Source organism: Diabrotica undecimpunctata, chromosome 9 (genome assembly GCF_040954645.1).
Source record: "Diabrotica undecimpunctata isolate CICGRU chromosome 9, icDiaUnde3, whole genome shotgun sequence".
NCBI lineage: Eukaryota > Metazoa > Arthropoda > Insecta > Coleoptera > Chrysomelidae > Diabrotica > Diabrotica undecimpunctata.
The window spans coordinates 35,121,473-35,143,686 of NC_092811.1; the positions used below are offsets into that span (position 1 = coordinate 35,121,473).

The 22,214-nt window shown below is 32.9% G+C and overlaps 1 protein-coding gene across 2 annotated transcripts in view; it reads left to right on the forward strand.

Moving 5' to 3' along the window:
* LOC140449818 (dynein axonemal heavy chain 1-like) overlaps nt 1–22,214 on the forward strand; it is a 1,063,244-nt gene that overhangs the window by 739,054 nt on the left and 301,976 nt on the right. For both annotated transcript variants that reach the window (XR_011951893.1, XM_072543176.1), the window contains exons 48-49: nt 5,614–5,848; nt 18,880–19,190. Coding sequence is in view for 1 of the 2 variants with exons in the window: in XM_072543176.1 (XP_072399277.1) it covers nt 5,614–5,848; nt 18,880–19,190 (546 nt within the window). In the remaining variant the exon portion in view is untranslated. The remainder of the gene's footprint in view (nt 1–5,613; nt 5,849–18,879; nt 19,191–22,214) is intronic.

A 22,214-nucleotide genomic window follows, 5' to 3' on the forward strand; every position in this document is an offset into this window, starting at 1 on the left:
GACATTGAAGAACAAAAAATCCAAAGGACCCGGAGGAATACCAAACGAACTAATTAAAAACGGAACGGAAAAGTTATTCCGCATGCTACATAGAATGTTCAAAAGAGGACTAAATGGAGAAGAAATACCTGCGGAATGGACACAAGCATACATCACATCCATACATAAGAAAGGAAACAGGAAAAAATGTGAAAACTATAGAGGAATTAGTATAATATCGTCGGTAGGTAGACTTTACGGGAAAATTATTAAAGAAAAACTAGAAACTGAAATAATAGGAAAAATTTCTGAAATTATAGTAGTAGTAGCAAAACTGTACCTCTTGAGAACATAATGCCGAAATATCAGTATGGTTTGCGCCAAAAATATTCAATAATCCAACAGTGTCATAGCATAGTAAATAAAATCAAAAACATTTTAGAAGAAAAAACAATGTGTGCCTTAGTATTTCTCGATATTCAGCAGGCTTTTGATAAAGTCGGTCACAAATGTTTGCTCTATAAACTAAAATCTTTACTGCCTAGCGATATGTACCTTATTCTGAAGTCCTATGTTAATGAACATTCGTACTACTACTACTAAGGATTTCCACAGTTTTCACTGTCTTCCTTCACTCAACCGTTTTCTCCAATTTTCCCTGTCATTCCAGTCTCCATCTCGCAGGGTTCTTTTCTCCATAGCCTCGTCGATTTCATCTCTGAATGACCTTCGGGGTCTTCCTCTCTTTCTTCTTCCAATCGGGTTCCATTCTGTGATTTTGTTTATCCAGCGTCCTCTGTCCGCTCTTCTGACGTGGCCGTACCAGGATAGTCTCTTCTCCTCTATATAGTCGATTATGTCTGATTGCACTCCCATTCTCCGCTTAATCTCTGCGTTTTCAATTCTGTCTCTTTTTGTAAGTCTACAGCTTCTCCTCAGGAACTCCATTTCTACTGCTCTTATTCTACCTCTATTTCTCTTATTTATTGTCCAGTTTTCGGACCCATATGTCAGGATACTTCTTGTCATGGTATTATATATTCTCTTTTTTGTCTTTATCGTAATGTTCTTATCCCACAACACTGAGTTTAGTTGTCTTATACAGTTTCTTGTTTGTCTCAGTCTGTTGTTTATATCTTCTTCTGTTGTTCCCTGGTTCGATATTATGGTTCCTAAATACTTGAATTTATCTGTTCCATTTATTTGTCTTCCCTCGTCTATCTCTAGGTTTCTCATATCCTTGTTTTCTGTTGTTAGGTATTCGGTTTTCTCCAAGTTTATTTCCATTCCGTTGTTTTTATATTCTTCTTCTAGTTTTCTGAGCATAAAGCTGAGATCTTCTTCATCTTGTGCGATGACTACTTGATCGTCGGCAAAACTTAAGGTGTATAAGTATTCGTCTCTTACTGGTATGCCCATTCCTTCGGACTTTCTCCTCCATGGTTTGAGTGTCTTTTCCAAGAATATTTTAAACAGAGTAGGGGACGTAGCACAGCCTTGTAGAAGTCCTTTTGTCATCATAAATGGATTGTAGGCTTTATTTCCACATTTAATAGCTACTTTGTTTTCTTTGTATAGTGCTTTAACTGCTTTTATTAGTGTTTGTCGGATTCCGAGATCATTCATTGCTTCCCATAATTTGACTCTAGGTATTGAGTCATATGCTTTCTTTAGATCAACAAAGGCCAGATGGACCGGTCTACCTTTTGCCATTTTCTTCTCTATCAGTTGTTCTAATGTGTACGTATGATCTAGGCATGATTTTCCTACTGTGAACCCTGCTTGGTCTTCTCCAATTTTTCCTATTATTTCAGTTTCTAGTTTTTCCTTAATAATTTTCCCGTAAAGTCTACCTACCGACGATATTATACTAATTCCTCTATAGTTTTCACATTTTTTCCTGTTTCCTTTCTTATGTATGGATGTGATGTATGCTTGTGTCCATTCCGCAGGTATTTCTTCTCTATTTAGTCCTCTTTCGAACATTCTATGTAGCATGCGGAATAACTTTTCCGTTCCATTTTTAATTAGTTCGTTTGGTATTCCTCCGGGTCCTTTGGCTTTTTTGTTCTTCAATGTCTTGATTGCTCTCCTAACTTCTGCCAGGCTTATTTCTATCTGGTCGTATGCCCCATTTCCTGCATGTTCTATATTCTCTTCCTGAAATTGGGGACGGTTTTCTGTAAGTAGTTCTACGTAGTATTCTTGCCACTCGTTTTCACTCATTTTGCCGATCTGGGTTTTCTCTGTCTTATTTCGTTGAAGTGCTTTTAATATTCGCCATGATTCTGAATTTCTCGTTCCTCCGATATGTCGTTCTATCTCTGTGCATGCTTGTTCCCATCGTTCGTTCTTTTCATTTGTTACTCTTTTCTTTACCTCTCTGTTTTTCGCTCTATATAGGTCTAAGTCTTCCTGTTTTTTGGTGTTTAGGTATTTTATGTGTAGTTTTTTCTTTTCTTTTATGCATTTCAATGTGTCTTCCCTTAATTTGATATTCTAATGGGTGTTCCTTTGGTCGTCTTCTCCAAGAGCTTCTAAGGCCGCTGAAATCAGGCAGGTTTTTATGTGTTCATGCATTTCATCTAACGTGTCATATCTGATTTCTTCTAGTTTTTGGTCTAGTCTTCTTTTGTATAAATCTTTTATTGATTCTTCCTGCAATAGATGTAATTTGAGCCTCTTTTCGTTTATTGTCGTTCCCGTTGTAACAATCGATGTATGTTTTTGTTTTGTCCAGATATAGGGGAATTCCATCCATGCCACCACAAGTTTGTGATCTGTTCCACACTCTGCCCCTCTTTTCACTCTGGTGTCTTTCACTTTGATGGAGCTTTTGTGGTTCATGATAATGTAGTCAATAATGGATCTTAGTTTTCTTGTGTCTTGAGTCCATGTGTACTTATGTATATTTTTGTGTTTGTAGAATCCGTTCATAATTTCAAATCTACTATTGTCAAAATCAATACTGATTTTTTAACCTATCACTCAATCCAATCTATAGTTTCTAAGGAGAGTGTCCTCGGTTCCTTCCTGTACCTAAATTTTACTGCTGACATACCTATTACAGATGAAGATACAGTGGCAACTCTTGTTGATAATACAGCACAGATTTTAGTTTCAAATAAAGACCCAGACATAGCATCTGAAAAAAAGCTTCTGAAGCTTTTGAAAAGCTTCAAAATTACTTGCATACATTAGAAAATTGGTTGACAAAATGGAAAATTAAAGTCAACAACAAAAAATCAGCCCAAATTACATTAACAACAAAAAGACGCACCTGTCCAAAAGTTGGTCTAAACAATGCCCCTTATTCCTGCTAGAGACGTTGTGAAATATCTTGAAAGCTCACCGAAAGCTCACCTGAAAGCAACACATTAACGCCAAAAAACTCAGCTCAATATAAAATTATAACAAATGGATTGGTTACCACAGACCTAACAATTAAAAACATTGGGTCGTGATGCTCTTGGGACACTGGGCAAAATTCCATTGAATATCTGCCTTGGCCGTATGCGGGGCTCTATAGGAATTGACCAACGCTCCCCATCTACTCGTAGGAATAGATATGATGACTCACTAACATGCAAGCCACTGTAAACCAACTCTACTCAAAATGCGTCAAAAAGATAAACCTCAACATCTACACGTATAATGCTCTGTCTCTTTTTATAATTCTCTACCGAGGAAAGGAGGAAAGGTTAGAAGAAATGGGGAAGAATTCTCAAAAGTGAATTGAAATATTGTGGGTATTGGTGAAGATAGAAAAAAACAAAAGAGTATTACCACACTCTCATGAGGCTATTTATGGTACTACAATGGAGAAGAGGAATCGACAGTCCAATGCGTCTATTTCTTTATTTAGAAAATAATTGCCAATAGAATTGTATCAACAAACCAAATCTCAACAAGGGTGTCTTAAACATCAAAATAAGCGCAAGGTAAATCCTAAATATCATTCAAATATACGTCCCTATTACAGGACATCCGGAGTTTAAATATTTTACCATTAAATATCCTATTATTTCTATTATTCCACTTTGCAAAAGACAGAGAAACTTTTAGAAATGTGGTCGCCAACCTCCATTAATGGGGACGGCATTTTGTATTTATGTAATCAAGGATAATTCTGATCATTTATTAATAATAGGTAGTAATTTTATTGTTTAAATAGGCACTAAAAAGACCTCTCTGAAATAATAATAATATTTTGGAAGGGGGGGGAGAAATGAAAGGGCAAACTAATAATTAGCAGAAAAAATATATCATAACGTCAAGTCTACGTTAACCAAACCAAACTAGCAAGGGTGACGCACTACAACTATTATAGGTGGGTACAATAATAAATGAGAAATGGAACAACAACCAGGAGATAAGAGTACGCATCGGAAAAACTAGATCCACATTTAATCGGGATGACTTATAAAGGAATTTTACTCCTAAACACAGCATATAAAACCCTCTCAAACATCATTCTTAGTAGACTAATCCCTTATGCTGAAAATGTAAATCCCTTATACTAATCCTGAAGATAAACAGGCCACGTGCACATACTGCATAACGAGAGACTTGTAAAACTGGTATGGGAGGAGATTCCCACAGGCAAAAGACCACTCGGACGTCCCAGAATACGATGGAGAGATAACATCCAAGCAGATCTCCGGAAAATAAACATTCCATTTGAACCTAGGTTGATGGAAGACCCAACAAATTGGAAAAGAGTTGTACAGTCAACCAAGGCCCATTCAGGGTTGTAGCTCTAGGTGATGATGATAACTAATATAGGACCTTCTCCAAGAGCTACAACCTTTCTCTTGGTATAAAAGTAAGAATACTACGATTGTCTGTAATTTTATAAGGCATATACCTTGAACGAAGATATGTGCAGAAATTGAAAGATAAGATAAGATAAGATATTTGAGATAAGGCTATATCGAGAAAATACTTAAGATCCCATGGACTGACTGAGTTACAAATTAGGAGGTCCTCAGAAGAATGAAAAAAACCGAAAAGTATTTATTACCATCAAATCTTAAAAGCCGACACCAAATACCAAGTGGGGCGATTTTTCGCCCGAGATGCAATGCTCTTAACTTTTGTTTTGCAGTAATCTCTTAATTTTTAGAACTAATAAAGGGATTTGAAGTTGTTGCTTTGTAAGCTTATAAAAAACAATGCGTTAAGAGACAATCTCGTAGGTACACTTAAAATAAAAATATTAACGGAACTGGGCAAGCTAGGGGGAAAATTAGCCTCCTCTGGTATTAGGAATTTTAAAAACTACCCCCTTCCACTTCCCGACATCCGATCTCCCTTTTTCCTTTAATTTTTGTTTTATTTTCTTTCTTTTACAATGGATTTCATCCTGTTTTTTCTTTAATTTTTACCATTTTCAAGGCATAGGCCGTAGTAATGATTGAATTTGAAGTGAAAACATGTTTCGATAATTAGTTTAAATTTATATATAGTTAATTTCCATACTTGGTAGTTGAAAAAAAAATAATAAACAATATAAATAATCTGCTACAAAGTTTAATTAATAATCTATATATTAATGCTTACTTATTGTTATCTTGTTAAATGTTTGGTCTCTTCTTACTCGCGTATAAAATCTGACAGAAATTATATTTCCAGACGCAGTTTGTTTGCGAGTTGGATGGAGAAAATAACATACTACAAAATCCCATTTACCCCCAACTGCAATCCAGTAACAATATTGGGAGAACCAGTTCAGATAAGGCTTTGGCAATTGGACGGATTGCCTCGAGATTATCTCTCTACGGAAAATGCAGTTCTAGTTTCTTGTTCCCGCAGATGGCCGTTATTTATCGATCCACAAGGACAGGCCAATAAGTGGGTTAAAAAAATGGTAAGTATTACTTAGCGTGTACTAATATTCTTGGAACTTATAAACAACAATTTAAAAAAAACCGGAGCTGAATATTATATGGTTGTTCGGAAAAATACGAAAAGAGAAAAACAAAATGAAGTACAAATGATATTTTATATTGGATTAAATCACAAGTGATTTTAATGAGAATTACATTTTATAATAATTGTTTGACAATTCGAGTTCCACTCGAGAAATCGTTTTCAAAAAAGATTAAGTTAAATTAGGGAGATATTGTGAGAGAGAGATACAATTTAAAGTGTTTTTGTGAAATCCAGGTAACTTTTGTTTAACTTTTAAAGTCAAGATAGACATTTTTTTAATAAAAGTAATAATTGCTTTCATAATTTCATACTATAAAAAAGGATTTGTAATAATTAATAAATTGTAAAATTTTAGGGTTTGACTTAAGCTGTCAATTTATTTGTTCAGTTTTTTTTAAATTTAAGGTTAACTTATGACAGCTCGTTTTATTATTTTTGATGTTCATTTGTTTTGTTGTTAAAAAAGGTTAACCTCCATACAGTAACAATTTTGAAAGTTTTTGTAGCAATTTCCCATTGTAAACGGCTAGGACCATGTAATTTTTTTCTTTGTTATTTTTGTACTCTGTAACTATCTATATAGTAATTTGTGTCATTTATTTTTTTAAACTGTTTGTGGTAAGAGACAATAAATGTTAAATTGTGTTTTAACATTTTGTTTATTATTTTTAACTAACCCCTTTTTGAGTTTCATTTGAAAAAGATATGTTTTACATTTCTAATAATAATTATTTCCCTAGTTATTGCTTGTCAAATTTAACGTGATACTTGGCCGATTTGAAATTAGGCTCCACCCACGATGCGCATTCTACCACAACACAATTCGTCCTTATTATTTCTTGGCCCTTCGAAGTGCAAGGTACTTGTATAGTCTGCGACAAAGTTTTTTTTATTTTACTTATGTTTAAAGTTACTGCGTGTTGAAGAAAAAATATCGTATTATAATAGATTTGACTTTTTAAATAATTATTGTCAAGTATTTTAAATTATAAACATGGATTTTCATTCAAAATTAGAAGGCATAGTCTTGTCTGGACAAACGAGATGAACTATAATAATTATAAAAAATGGATTCATGAAAAACTTATTCCTAATATACCAGCCCGTAGTGTATTGATTATAGACAATGCATCATACCACAATGTCCAAGTGCAAAAATGTCCCACTATGGGGTGTAGAAAAGACGAAATGAAGGAATGGTTAACACACATATCTCTGTAGGAGCTGGGTTGTACGCTTGTGTGTGTGTGTTTTTATTTAAAATAAAAATTATTCTTAGGCTATTTTCTTGTGGCATAATATTGTAATTTACTATTTTTATTGGGAATGAGCCACAATTTTAGTTTAAAATAAGTTTATTTTGAAGTATCGAGTTCCACTTTGGAAATCCTTAACTGAAAATACGAAATACCAATAAATTAAACAAATTTTGTTTTGGTTACTTGGTAAAAAAATTCTTCTAATAATTTAATTTTATCTGACGTATTCATATTGACAACTCAGTCACTATTTGAGATATATTTTATACGATATATTTCTACAAAATCTCCTTACAAAAATAAAATATTCGGGTTATACAGTTTAGTACCTAAATACCGGATGTTGACAGCCATCCCAACGGAGCTGGTATTATTCTATTGTAAAGAAATAAATAGATTAAAATATTTATGACTTACTAAAATTTAGAACTACTGTTCTTTTATTCTTGTACAGTTTACTGTAACGCAAATGTAAAGCTTTCATCTCTGCCAATATTCCTTTTATAAAATTACAGAACGAGACATTTATAAAAGTGTTCGAAAAAACTGCCGCTTCAATATGACTAGGTAAATGGTCAATATTAATGAGTCAAATAAAATATAATTATTAGAAGAATTTTTTTACCAAGTAACAAAAACAAAATATTTTGTATTTTTAGAAAAATTTCCGAAGAAAAAATTGAAACGTCAAAATAACATACAATATAGACATATCTTAGAAGTTCCATTAATAAATAAGGTCACTCTCTGTAAACTTGTAGTATGGAGTGTACCAACGAGGCGAAGGAGACCGAGCGCATTATGTATCTCTTTTCCTCCGAATGCGTTCTCACTTAATTTTCTACGCAAGTGGACAAATTTGTCAAGTATCACCTTAAATTTGACAAGCTGTATAAAAAGATGTTGTAATAATTATAATTAGGTACCTCAAAGTGGCGTCCTTTTTAAATCACTAAAGGTGTTTCCTGTTTCATTTCTGTGTTTTGTTTTGTTTGTTCCAAGAGATTCATGTTAGTACCCCTTTGTTCCATTTTTTTGTAGTTGCTCTAATTCAAACCCCTTGTCATTTACTTATTCACGACCCTAGCCCTCCTAACAAACCCTGAGTGCCGTTCGCACAAGTATCGATTATTTTGCTTGCCCTATCTCCACCTCCAGTAGTTTCTGTCCCCAATTTTCTACCCCTTACAATAATACCCCATGCGGTAGGCAAAATATTTCGTTACAAGACGAATGTTACGAATTCCGTGGACCAATCACATTACAAATAATTTAATTTTAAATAAGCTTAAGGTTAGCAAACGACTATCTAGCAAAATTCATCTCCAACAATTAAAATACTCTGAACATATACAGTGATGAGTGTCTTACCACCCGGCAAAATAGCGGAAAGGATAGAAGACAGATTAAGTTGTGAGATAGTATGAGATAAAGCTAGTTCTTGACGTGGCTATTTCACTTCAGTCATAATTACACGGATGACCTCGAAAATATTTTATTTTAATAATTTCTGATGTTAGAATAAATAATTGAATAAATTAAGATATATTATAGTAAAAAACATTAATTATTAGCGATTTTAAATTATAAATCTTTAAGTTTATTTAATAATAAAAATAACTTAACTGAAATATTTGATTAAACTAAAGGTAGGTATGTTCAATCCGAAAACAATTATTGTAAGTGGAATTGGCGTAATAGTTAGAGACGTGGTCTAGTGACAAGAAGATTGAGGTTCAATTCACACCAAGGATAAAATTTTTGTTTTACTCAATCAAAAAATAATAGAAAATATAATACATATTAGGTAAAAAGGTTTCGAAAAACTTATTATTTACAATTTATTCTTATTCCAATGTTAAAAAATAGAAATACAAAATAATTCAAATTCAATTTCAGTTTTACAGTCTTCAGTTGTAATTGCAAAATAATCCGGTTAAGACTGTTTAATGCCAAATCCATCACTAAATTCTCAGGTTAATATCAATTCCTTTGTACAGGTAATGATTTTCAAAACAATCAACAACATTGTATTGGATGCGCGCGAACAGCTGATTGCTTTACAGCTAACCAAACCATCAAGCCATCAAAAATAATAACATACCGAGAAGTGTTTTTGCACGGTAAACAGAAACTTTTTATTGAAAAAACAATTCCTAAAAATGGTTTTAACGGTCGAGGAAAAAGTGCAAATTGTTGTCTGGCATGTGAATAGATTATCAGACAACATGATTAGACAACAATTTGTAAATATGTTTCCAAATAGGCCGGCTCCAGCACGATCAACAATTCAGTCTATTATACGTAATTTTTTTACTTATGGATCCGTGTTCACTATCCGTAGATTTGGAACTAAGGGACTCTTTGATTTGTGCAAGTATTGAGCAAAATCCTACCCAATCATCATCTCGTCTCGGATAACAATATGGAATTTCAAGATTTAGAGTAGGTAAAATTTTGAAAAGACATGGATACCGTCCCTATAAACTTCATAAATCCAACGAACAATTCCCTGGGGATCAATATAGACGTTTAGAATTTTGTCAAACTGCAATGGAAATGTCACATCAAGATGAACATTTTTTAGAGAACGTTTTGTTCACCGATGAATGTACGTTTTCATTGCAGGGCCGTCACAATTCAATGAATGCTCGGTATTGGTCTCGAGGAAATCCTCGTCAGATTTATGTCGCTCGTACCCAGCGTCCTCGAAAAGTTAATGTTTGGGGAGGCATAATAGGAAATCATGTCATTGGTCCATTTTTTATAGACGGTATGTTGACTGGGCGGAAATACTTGGAACTTCTGCAAAATCAAATTGTCCCAGCCCTTCGTAATTTACCAATACCTTTCGATTCCATATGATTTCAACACGATGGTTGTCCCGCACATAATTCTCGCATCGTCAGTGAATATCTCAGTGCGACTTTTCCTAATCGATTGATTAGTAGCCACGGAGATATTTTTTGGCCTGCAAGATCACCTGATCTTGCACCTTGTGATTTTTTTATTTGGGGATACATCAAGTCCAAGCTATATGGAATTGAAGACGATATGCCTAATTCTCTCCAAGAATTAAGAGAAAAGATCTCTGATTCAATGAGAGGTATTAGTCCAGAAACATTAACTAATGTTAGACGAAACTTTTATAATAGATTGGGTTATTGTTCTGCTGCTAATGGAGGCTTATTCGAACATTTATTGTAAATACATTTCATTAGAATAATTTTTTTTATTTTTATAGAATTTCTACCTATTTAAATATTTTTGGAAGTACATTTATTTAGAACGTTCTTTTATGTTTGAAGAATTATTACTTTATTTTCGAAAGTACGACATTGTTTTTTTAATAAGATTATCATGTTTTACTATACACACTTCTAATAAAAACTGAAATAAATGTGTAGTGATTTAAAGCAAAACGATATAATATCTGCATAATTTCAAATTTTAAAAAAAGTAAAACCTTCGTGTGGGATTTGAACCCTGAGTGCCTGCATGAGAACATCGTGACTTGAACTCTGATCTATCAAACTTTTATATTTCTTTAGTGACAGTTTGGGTTATTGTTCTGCTGCTAATGAAGGCTTATTTGAACATATTGTAAAAACGTTGTTATTGTATTTTTGTAGAATTTTTACTTATTTAAACATTCTTTAAACGTTCTTTTAATTTTGAAGAATTTTCACTTTATTTTCGAAATTACGACGATATTTTTTTTTAATAAGATATTTATGTTTAACTTTAAACACTTCTAATACTAGTAACGACTGACATAAATGTTTAGCGATTCAAAGCAAAACGATATCTGAATAATTTCAAATTATTAAAAAAAAAGAAAACCACATGTGGGTTTTGAACTCTAATCGTCTGCGACGTCTGTGTCGAATTCTTACCACTAATCCACAAAGAATTGTGATTATTCCGTGACAAGAGTGTATGAAACTCCTCACATCATAGTAGAAATTATTCTTGGTTAATAATTTAAAACTTTAGATTAAATAATTACTATTAATTAAATTATTTTATTCACATTTTTGCTTTATTGTGGTCAATCAGTTTTTACTTTATGTGAAATTAAAAAATGGAAATACGTTACACATACGTTACACATAATAATTATGACCGAGGTAATTTAGCTCGAAGCTAACGTCTAAAGGTGTGAGACTATCGATAATGGTAATGTAAATTATAGGTTTTTACCGATTATTTCCCACCTCTACGAGTTTCATTTCTTTTTATTTCACAAGGTAACTGTGTTTTCTATCTCTTACGTTAAAAAGCCGGGTGGTAAGACACTCATCACTGTATAGTAAATCCATTTAAAATTTTTCAAGAATCTTGTCTGAATTTATTTGTTTCATATAAAATACTTCATAAATTTATAAACCTTATTATTCTTAAGGAAACAATAATAGTCTGCTTTCATTATTTTCCTCATTAAATTTCCTCATTGCTGAGTGGTCTTAAGTCACTGACGTTTTATTTTTTGTATATCTTATCTTTCGATCGTTAAATCCAATTTTACAGCAATACGGAAAAGTTTAAAAGAGTCACTCACCTAATTTTAATAATAAAGTACTTGGATCTTTCTGTCAGATATTCTAAAACTTTGGCTTTTGTTTGCGTCTTATATATTAATTCATCTGATATTATAGAGCCCTAAAATAATCGCTATGTCGTCATAATCACGCTAAATGGAGTGACATAATTTATGACTTTTTGTTTTTGTAATTAGATGGCTTTGGTAAAGACCAATTACCAGACAAATTGTTTTTAACTATAATAATTTAATTTAACTTAATTAAAAACTTATAATTCTTCACGATTGCGATGCCTAAAGTTTAGTAAAAAGTTAATCTGTGAGCAAAGTTTTCTTTTTCTTATTTACTTTAATTTAGATATTTTTTAGGTTTAATTTAGTTTTTTTTTTCTTACAAAAAAATTGAACTTACAAAATCGGACTATAGTCGGTTTACAATGTGTCGATAGCTCACTACAAGTTTAACCCTAACTAGAGAACTGAAATACAGAGAGGATAGGTAATACGATATAATAGTAAAAACCAACCTGAAACTGACGGTTTAAGATGTTTTCGACTAACCCACCTTGTATCTGAAGAAATACAATACAGCAGTCAATCTTATAATCCGATTACGATGGTATTTTGGTTACAGATGACCGACCAGTGTCGTAGAGTATATGATTGAAACATTTATTTGAACTAAATAAATATATTTTTTAAATTGTACTTATGTAAATTGTATTTTTGTTTTAATAAAACTTCTTTATTTTATTCAAAAATAAAAAGTTTCATGCCATTTGTAAAAGATACATTTATTTAATTAAGGGGAAAGGCGCCAAATGTCGCCTGGCAAAATTTGCAATGTGTTTTAAATGAATCCATTATTTTCGAATCCGGAGAAAACTAATAAATATTTTTGAAAAATTTAAACGCAGAATGAAAGATTACATTATTACTGAAGGCAGAAAGTCCCTGCAAACTTCTACAATGTTTATTTTAATATGTTATTTAACAGGGGTGAAAATAAAAGAGAAAATATAGTATAATTTTTAATTGAAAATATTGCATACAAAAGAAACTTTTTATTTATTCTAATAAATATTTCATTGTGCCTTTAAATTTTTCAAAAATGCTTTTTAGTTTTCTCAGGATTTGAAAAAAAAATGGATACATTTAAAACACATTGAACATTTTGACAGGCGACATTTTGCGCCTTTCCTCTTTAATACCTTACGATTACAACTACTATTACTTACCTTATATATTACGATTAGAAAACTATTCAAATTCAAAATAAATAGGGTCAACTTCGGAATCCGAGTCGTCTTGAGTTTTAATAATTAGCGGTTGTGTCTCTAGGGTCGCATCAATTATGTTATCAAGATCCCACATTTTTTATTCTTCTTCTATTACATGTCTTACTGCATCTTTCCAGTTTTGTTCTGTAATATGTTAAATGTAAAGACTCGTATAACAATTCACTTACAGCTTGTATTTTATGTGACGTATTTTTTCTAGCCACATAACTTTTCATTTGTGCCCAAATGAGTTCAATTAGATTTATTTCGCAGTGGTAGTGTGGAAGTCTAAGGACTGTGATGTTTCGTCTTTCCGCCATTTTGTCAACTACGTATTTCTTGAACTTATATTTGTGTTGCCGGGCAATTTTTAAAAGATCTGCTTTTACCATTCCATCTTCGTAAGGCAGATACTTATTCCGCAGCCAGTCAAGGATATCCTGTTCCTTCCACGCAGTCGTTGGAAGTCTTTCTACTAGTCGTGAATGATAAGGTGCATTATCTAATAGTATAATTGAATTTGGTGGTATGTGTTCAATCATCTGCTCAAATTACTCTTCGAAAACATCAGCTGTCAGCTCCTCGTGATAGTCTTTTGTGCTTTCGGTTTCAAATTCCAACAAACCATGCTTAACAAATCCTTTTTCACTGCCAATGTGAGAAATTATTAATCTACTGCCTTTACCAGAAGGTGGGGAGATACCAGTAGACCAACCTTTCATAAACGCTTGCCTGGAGCTTAATATATTTTTATCTGACCAAATTTTTTTTAGAGTATGACCTGAGTTTACCCTCGTTTCATCCTGGTAGAAGATTGGCCTTCCTACAGCCCGAAATTTTCGTATGGATCTTAGATAATTTCTTCTCCAACATATTATCTCCTCCCGGTCGATCAAAAGTGATTTTCGGTCTGTTTTCTCCCACCGGAAATTTAATTCTTTTAAAACTTGCCACAATTTAGTTCGTCCAATATGAGGCAAATCCGAGTCGTCTCTAACTTCTTAGAGGTAGAGTAAAATTTTGTTTAGGTTTGGTATTTTTTTTTTAAATCCATGAATTTTTCTTTAAATATCATTTTTGGCAAATTCGTCAATTTCAATTTTCCCTCTCTTTAAGTGTTCGTTTGTATTTGGGTTAGCTATACCGTGTTTTTTTGAACAGTGTTTGTGGGATTCTGAGAAACCAGAGCATCGTAAACATTCAGGACAATAGTCTTCTCTCTTATTGAATAGACAGACTTACTGACTGTACGCAACAGTGCCGGTGTAAAACTTGATGATGTTAATGATGAAACCATCACAAACAATCCAACAAAACGAGCACGAGCGAAAGGTACGTATATTTTCGTAGGTATATGGAATAAAAAATCATTCACGCACTGCATATAATTCGCAACAGAAATATTCGAGTCGCTAATTACTGCCGTACACGCGGAAACACCGACGAGCCGTAAATTACATGCAATCTAAAACGTACTAAACAAAAAAATTGTTTTCGTGTTCGTAATAGCTTCACCCTTTCAAGTTAAGTTTCGAATATGAACTGAACAGACGAGGCACGTGGCCAAAGCCGGCATCTTTATACCCATTATATTATTAAAAATCTGGGGAATTCCATCCTAATGCAACGAATAGTACCTTCGGATATGTATTCCAGGTTTTCTAGTAAAGTGATTAAACGCGAAGATTAGTAAAAAGAGATAAGGTATTCTTATTTACAAAATTGTTAATGGTTAAATTTTTATTTTTATTAATATAATATAATAACTAAGATTAGCCGTAAATGTAAAACGCATTCATTTTAATTATTAAACACCTCAGGAACGCCTAAGATGATACAAATTTTACGACCGTTTTATGACTTTGAGGCACATTTCGTGCTCTCAACAATTTGTGAACGGATTATAGTTACAGAATTGCTAACAAAGATACGGTTTAGTAATTTAAATTTTTATTTTGCACCTCTTGGTGTAATTGTATAAGCAGTACAATAGATTAATATTCTTATTAAAAATTCTTCTTCTTCAGCCTTCATTCATCCATTGTTGGACATAGGCCTCCTCCAATTGTTTCCACGCTTCCCTATCTTTTGCAATTCTCATCCATTGCTTTCCAGCTACAGCTGTTATATCGTCTATCCATCTCTTTTTGGGTCTTCCCACGCTTTTTTTTGTTTCTCGAGGTCTCCAGAATGTCACTTTATGAGACCATCTGTTGGTGTCTTATGAGACCATCTGTTGGTGTATTAAAAATTATACAGTTTAAATTCACGGAAAAGAAAATTTTGTTATTAATTAATTCATTATAAAATTTATCTGTGCTTTGAATATTTATTGAACAACCAAGTATAATGTGTGTTAAGTTCCCAAGTTCCCCACAGCAACATGAGGAATCATCAATTAAACCAATTTTACATTTATAGCTTGGTGACATTGCATGGTTTGTTATTATTTTGTTTATAGTAACAATAAAATTCCTGTTGTTTTGGTTGTGAAACCATCTTAGTATTGGGATTTGGACTTGATACGATTTATAATTTAATCCTATTTGTTTGCTGTCATACAGTTCTTGCCGTGTAGTTTTTAGCTGAATTTAAGTGTGGCATTCAAATCTGTATATGTAATACACTGATGAATATAGTCTCTGTCTAAGTCTAAAGCGGATTTTGCTAACTTATCGGCAATTTCGTTTTCTTAAATACCGGAATGCCCTTTGATCCAAACTATGATCACCTGTCGTTAAGAGCAAGTATTTTGTAATTGGTCTGTAGAATCTCTACTTCTAGGTAATTAATATGAGTAGGTGATTCGAGCCATGTGGATCCTCTACTGTGGTCCATGTAAAAAATTGTACAATATGCTAAGAGCACAGTTAAGTCAATTGCGCTTTTACTACTTAAAGAAATTAAAGCTGGGGATCCGCTGTTTAGAAAAACAAGACTACATTAGTTTATTGCATCAGATTAAATATGTCCATATATGTGTCATTAAATTTCAAACTCCAAGAAACTGGTGGTCATTAAAATCAGCTGCTATTAGAAAAGGTTTTGGTGCATTAGCAAAAAAATCATTTCACTCTTGCATTGTTATTTTCTTTCTTGGTTCAATATGAAACTATATAAATGGTTTTCTTATTGTGTAACAGATTAAGAGCAATACATTTATGAGAAAAATCTCATCCTCTAAAAATCATTATAAACATATGCGAAAAGATTCTTTTTTATTTCCAGCGTAAATCTCTAGACGGAATCAAGATCAATCGAAAGATCAATTCATCATCCAGCCTCAAGAGTGCACTGCTGAACATAGGCCTTTTCCTCATGTTTCCAACCCCGTCTTTTTTGTGCCGCTCTCATCCAGTTTTTATTGAGTCTTCTTAAATCGTCAGTCCATCTTGTAGGTGGTCGACCGACGCTTCTCTTGTCTTCCCTTAGCCTCCATTCCAATAACCTCTTTGTCCATCGCCCATCTGTCATTCTGGCTATGTGTCTTGCCCATCTCCATTTTAGTCTGGCTATCTTCTCGATGATGTCAGTCACTCCGGTTCTTCTCCTGATGTCTTCGTTGGTTATTCTGTCTCGCAGAGTTATTCCTAACATGGACCGCTCCATTCTTCTCTGCGTGACTCTCAGTTTGGTAGCTGCTGCTTTTGTTAAGGTAAGTGTTTCTGCTCCGTACGTCAAGACTGGGAGGACGCACTGATCAAACACCTTTCTCTTTAGGCATGTGGGCAGCTCACTTTTAAAAGTTTCTCTCAGTTTTCCAAATGCTGCCCACCCAAGGCCGATTCTTCTCTTCAGTTCATGAGTCTGGTGATCCCTGCCAATTATAATTTCATGTCCCAGGTATTTATTAATTAGAGATTAATTATAATTATTATAAACTGGCATTATAAAACTTGTATAATTTATTAGCATTAATTTTAGTGTGTCAGTGTTTTGGCTTTATATATTACTACTGGAAAATACGCAGTGGTTGTATACGTTTCTCTTAATTCTCGTAGGGATTTTAGTCTTATATATGCCCTTCTATCTGCTGTCTGTAGCTCAACCTAATTAAACGTTTATTTATGGTAATTTTAAAGTCATCATTGAGATGACGTCCAATATGACACCAAATTTATCGTCGGCATATCGAAGTTGGTTGTACATTTTCTCGCCGACAGTTACCCTGGTCTTGTACCAATTATTAAGGATGTTACCAGAATAATTGCCAAACTTAAATGGAGCTTCGCAGGCCACGAGACCTTCAAACAATAGACGACCAGAGGAAAACCACAGATGAGATAGGTGGACGACATCAAAAGAATTGTCGGAACAACTTGGAAGTATGTTGATCAGGATAGAGGTCAATGAAAGGAGTTGGGAGAGGCCTATGTCCAAAAATGGACGAGAGAATGCAAAGAAGAAGAAAGAAGTACCAACTGAGTTTTTAGAAAGCATACTCCAGAACTACTATGAAGAACTTTGGTGACATCGTATCTCCTTGTCTAAAATCTCTCTTCAATGAAAACTTTTTAGTTAGTTGCCCATGGTTGTATTCTACAGTTTTCTTTATTAAGGTTTTTATCGCTGTAAGATTATCATTGGTACCGAATACTAAGCGAAAACTGGCTTATGCTCTTGGTCGATAGAGGTTTACTTTGTTTTGTAGTTTACATGGGGTTATTTTGGTAAAAAGTTTATAAAAATAGGAGAGGAGGCTTGAGAATGGCTTGTAATTATACTGTCATTATAGACATATGAATAGTCTATGCATTTTGTGAGGAGAACTTCAATAACCTCCACTACTATACCATTTTATTCGGGTGCTTTTCCATTTTTCATCTTTTTGAGGCGTATACTTTATTTCATGAGTAATTCCCTAGTATGTCTTCTGAACCCTGGTTAACCACTACCCTTATTTTTTCTGTCTATTCGAAGGTGTTTTGTATCTTTTGTTAATTTTAATTGTTTTATTGTTCCATTAATATTTTGGGAACGGATTTTATTCTCTTTGTCCCACTTTGGAGACTGTTCGTTTATTGCTTTTATTAGTGTCTTATTTAACTTGTTAATATCTTTTTTAAATCTACAAATCACATGTATGCTGGTTTTCCTGCTGATTTTCCATATTGTGCTGCGGTTCATCCGGAAGCTTTGTTGTTCATCTGCCAGGTTAGCTTTTTCCTCGATTTTATCTTTTATGACTGCTGTTAACAATTTTAATGTGCTATTCATCAGACTAATGCCTCTATAATTTTCAGGATTTATCGAGTCTCACTTTTTAAGTATCGGTAGCAGGAGACTTTCTTTCCATTCCGCTGGTGCTACTCCGGTATTTATTATATCGACGAATAATTTTAGAAGCCATTTGCGTAGTTGCGTTGTTCCTCCATATTTTAGCGGTTGATTGTTTATCTTATCAGAACCAGGTGCTTTTCTGTTTTTTAATTTTTTTATTCGTTCTTGTAGCTCTTCTTCTGATATTAGTACTCTATCGTGAGTTTTGTTAATGATTCTTTTTCTGTTCTCTTCTTCTCCTTCTCCATATAATTTTGTGAAATGCTCAGTCCATTCCACACTTTTTTCTGGAATCCATAGAGGTCGTATTCCAGATCTTTGGTAAATTTCTCCCAGTGTTATTTTTGGATGTTATCTATTTCTCGGTTTACTCTTTTCCCAATTCTCACATAGTCTTCTCGTGCCTCGTTTTGTGTCCCTTCTTCTTCTAAGCTTTCTATGCTTAACATTTCTTCTACTTTTGTATTTCGCTTGCCTTGTGTGGTGATTGTGATATTGGCGGAAGATAGAGTGCGCACATCTAATATATTAGTATCTTCGTGTCACTTATTTTGACGAAATTATTAGTGAGAAAATCAAAGCTTTATTAAAATACTTGTTTTAGTGTAAAAATATGGGACTTTCCGTATGCAAGCTTGCTGATAGAGATCTAATGAGAACAATGGAATCATCTATTCGTTTTGGAAAAGCAGTACTGATAGAAAACGTCGGCATAGAGCTAGACCCTGCCTTAGATCCAGTTCTACTCCACCAAGTATTTATGCAAAGCGGTACTTTAGTAATCAAATTGGGCGACGTTGTAGTACCGTACGATGACAATTTTAGATTGTATATTACGACTAAACTGCCAAATCCACATTATACTCCAGAAATATCTATTAAAGTACTGCTCGTAAATTTTACGGTAGTGTCAACGTAAGTTTATTTTTAGTTTTTTTTTCTATTTTGCTCTTGGTTTCAATTCCATACTTAGCCCAGTCTGGTTAAAAAAAAGGTGGAAAAATGTTTCGCAGATATCTGAAGCTTTTAAGGCATAGGTGGGGGATACTAGATGATGAATAGATGAAACATACTCCTAGTTTTACCTTGCGTTTTTTTTTAAGCAATAATTTATGGTCACAATTTGATTTTTTGTCTATAAATTTTTTCCCTTATATTTTAAATAAACAATATTTATGTCATTTTTTTATGTCAAGAATATCTTTATTTTCCCGTTTTTTCAATTAAAATTGATTAATAAGTTACAGAAATATTTGCAAAAAAGGAGTTTTTTTGCACTAATTTATTAATTTTATTAATTTTTTTATTAACAAAATAAAATGGTATTAATACATTCAAACATCAAGGAATTACCATCTTTTAGATTTGTGCGAAATTTCCCCCCGATCAGTCAAATATTTTATGAGTTATTTAATTTGTTTATCCCTGAGGCTAATTATTTAAACTATTGAGCTTGCCCTATGCATGATGCTAGACACATTCAGCAAATTTCATAGGATTCTTTAAGACTTAGACTATCTCAGAGGTTAAATGCATATTGAGTTTTCATCGAAATTATTTACAAAATAAACGTTTGAAAAAGGGGTATGTTTTTTACTTATAAACAATTGTAATAAGTTCTATATTTTTCAAGCTACAGACTTGTACGTACAACCATTGGATAGCTGGTAAAAAAGCTCACATCAAAAAATAAAAAACCTTCCATGACCAATAGGAACGAAGTTAGTGACTATTTTTAAAAAAATCATATCTCCATTGTTTATAAACATTAAGAAGTAAAATTTGCACAAATTTTGAATGAAAATCTAAACTTTATATTGAAACTTATAGCTATAAAATTTATCTAATTTTTCGAAACGACGGTACTTTCGAAAGATCGACATAGGAAAGTGGAGAGGATATCTGTTTCAGCTCCGTTTTTTTTTCGGCATCGGAACTTCAAATTGCAACACGTAGGAAAAATTTACATTATCTCGCCTTCCTTTGCAGCTGCAAGCCTCTTTTTTTTATTCTGGGGTAGCTCGTCGAAATATAAATAACTACATAGTTTTCACTGGCCGGAAAATATGGGAAAACTCGGAAAAATTGAGTCCATTTGAAATTCACCCTAAATGCTTACTTTTTTTTAATTTGCTCGAATAGTCTGTCGGAGTATTAATAATGATGACATAATTTTCACCCCCCATAAATCTCGGAAAATCCCGGAAAATCAACATATGTTTTTTCATTTTATATCAATGATGTAATAATACTTATATATTTTATAAATTAAATTTCAAGTAATTTTTTACACATTATATTATTATATTCCTTATATTAATTATAATTGTTTGTATTTTTATAATTAACAATATTGATTTTTATTCTATTTTTCTTACAAATATGATATACAATATTAATCTAATCTGCCTTACTATCTTATTGGTTTAAAAGTTAAAATTTGGATCATTTATTCGACTTCACTGTCAGGTCTGAACCTTTTTGTTGCAGGTTGTTTGTCTTCACTTATTAAGTCAGTCTTTCCATACATTAACATATTAATGGGCGATCTTAATGCCAAGGTGGGTCAAGGTAAGGTAGGAGAACAAGTAGGAAAATATGGGCTTGGAAACAGAAATGACAGAGGAGATTGATTGATTCAATTTTGCCAAAGTGAAGACTTCGTAATAACAAATACCTTTTTCAAATTACCTCCTCGACGGTTATATACATGTACATCTCCACAACATACCAAAGAAAAAATAGTGAGAAATCAGATAGACTACATTATGATAGCAAGGAGGTATCATAAAGCTGTTAAATGTACTAAGACGTACCCAGGAGCTGATATAGGCTCAGATCATAACCCAGTAATTACTGTGATAGAGGCGAGACCAAAAAAGATTAGAAGACCACACAGAAAGGCACTAGATTTAAATAAACTTAGAAACAAAAATATACGACAAGAAACAGGAGAAGAAATAAATGAAAACCTCCGTTCAGTGCAGCTACAAATTAACGATACAAACAACGTTAACCAAAAATTAAAGTACATAAATACAGCTATACAAACAGCAGGAAAGAAACATCTTACAAAAACAACAACAAAGAATAAGAGGTGGATGACACAAGATATACTAGACTTGATGGAACAAAGAAGAAAGATGAAGAATTACCCAGACAAATACAAAGAAATAAATAAACACATAAAAAAGAGAATAAAAGAAGCCAAAGAGGAGTGGATTAAAGAACAATGTGAAGAAATGGAAACCTATGAGAAAAAGTACGATGCGTTCAATATGCACAAAAAAGTAAAAGAGATAACAGGAAGCATAAAGAAATGCCAAATAGGTAAACTTAAAGACAAAGATGGAAATCTTATTGTAGATCTAGAGAATAAAATAAAAAGATGGACAGAATACCTGAATGAATTATTTGAAGACGATAGAAACAACTTAACTCAGATAATCAATGCAACTGGGCCAGACATATTGAAAGAAGAAGTAGAATACGCAATAAGAAACACTAAAAATGGAAAAGCAAATAGACCTGATGAAATTCCTACAGAACTGTTGAAGCTTTTAAATGATAAATCCGTAACCATAATATTAAATTTTGCAGCGAGGGCTAAAACAGTTTCCCCTCCACTTTCCTATGTCGATCTTTCGAAAGTAACTTCGTTTTGAAAGGTTTTAAGTTTCGAAAAATTGGATGAATTTTATAGCTATAAAATTCAATATAAAGTTTAGATTTGCATTCAAAATTTGTGCAAATTTTACTTCTTAATTGTTCAATGGAGATATAATTAACAATGGAGATATAATTAACAAAATAATTAACAAAAAAAATTGTCGCTAACTTCGTTCCTATTGTTCATAGGTTTATTTTTTTTGTTAAATGTGAGTTTTTTTACTAGCTATCTAATGGTTGTACGTACAAGTCTGTAGCTTGAAGAATATA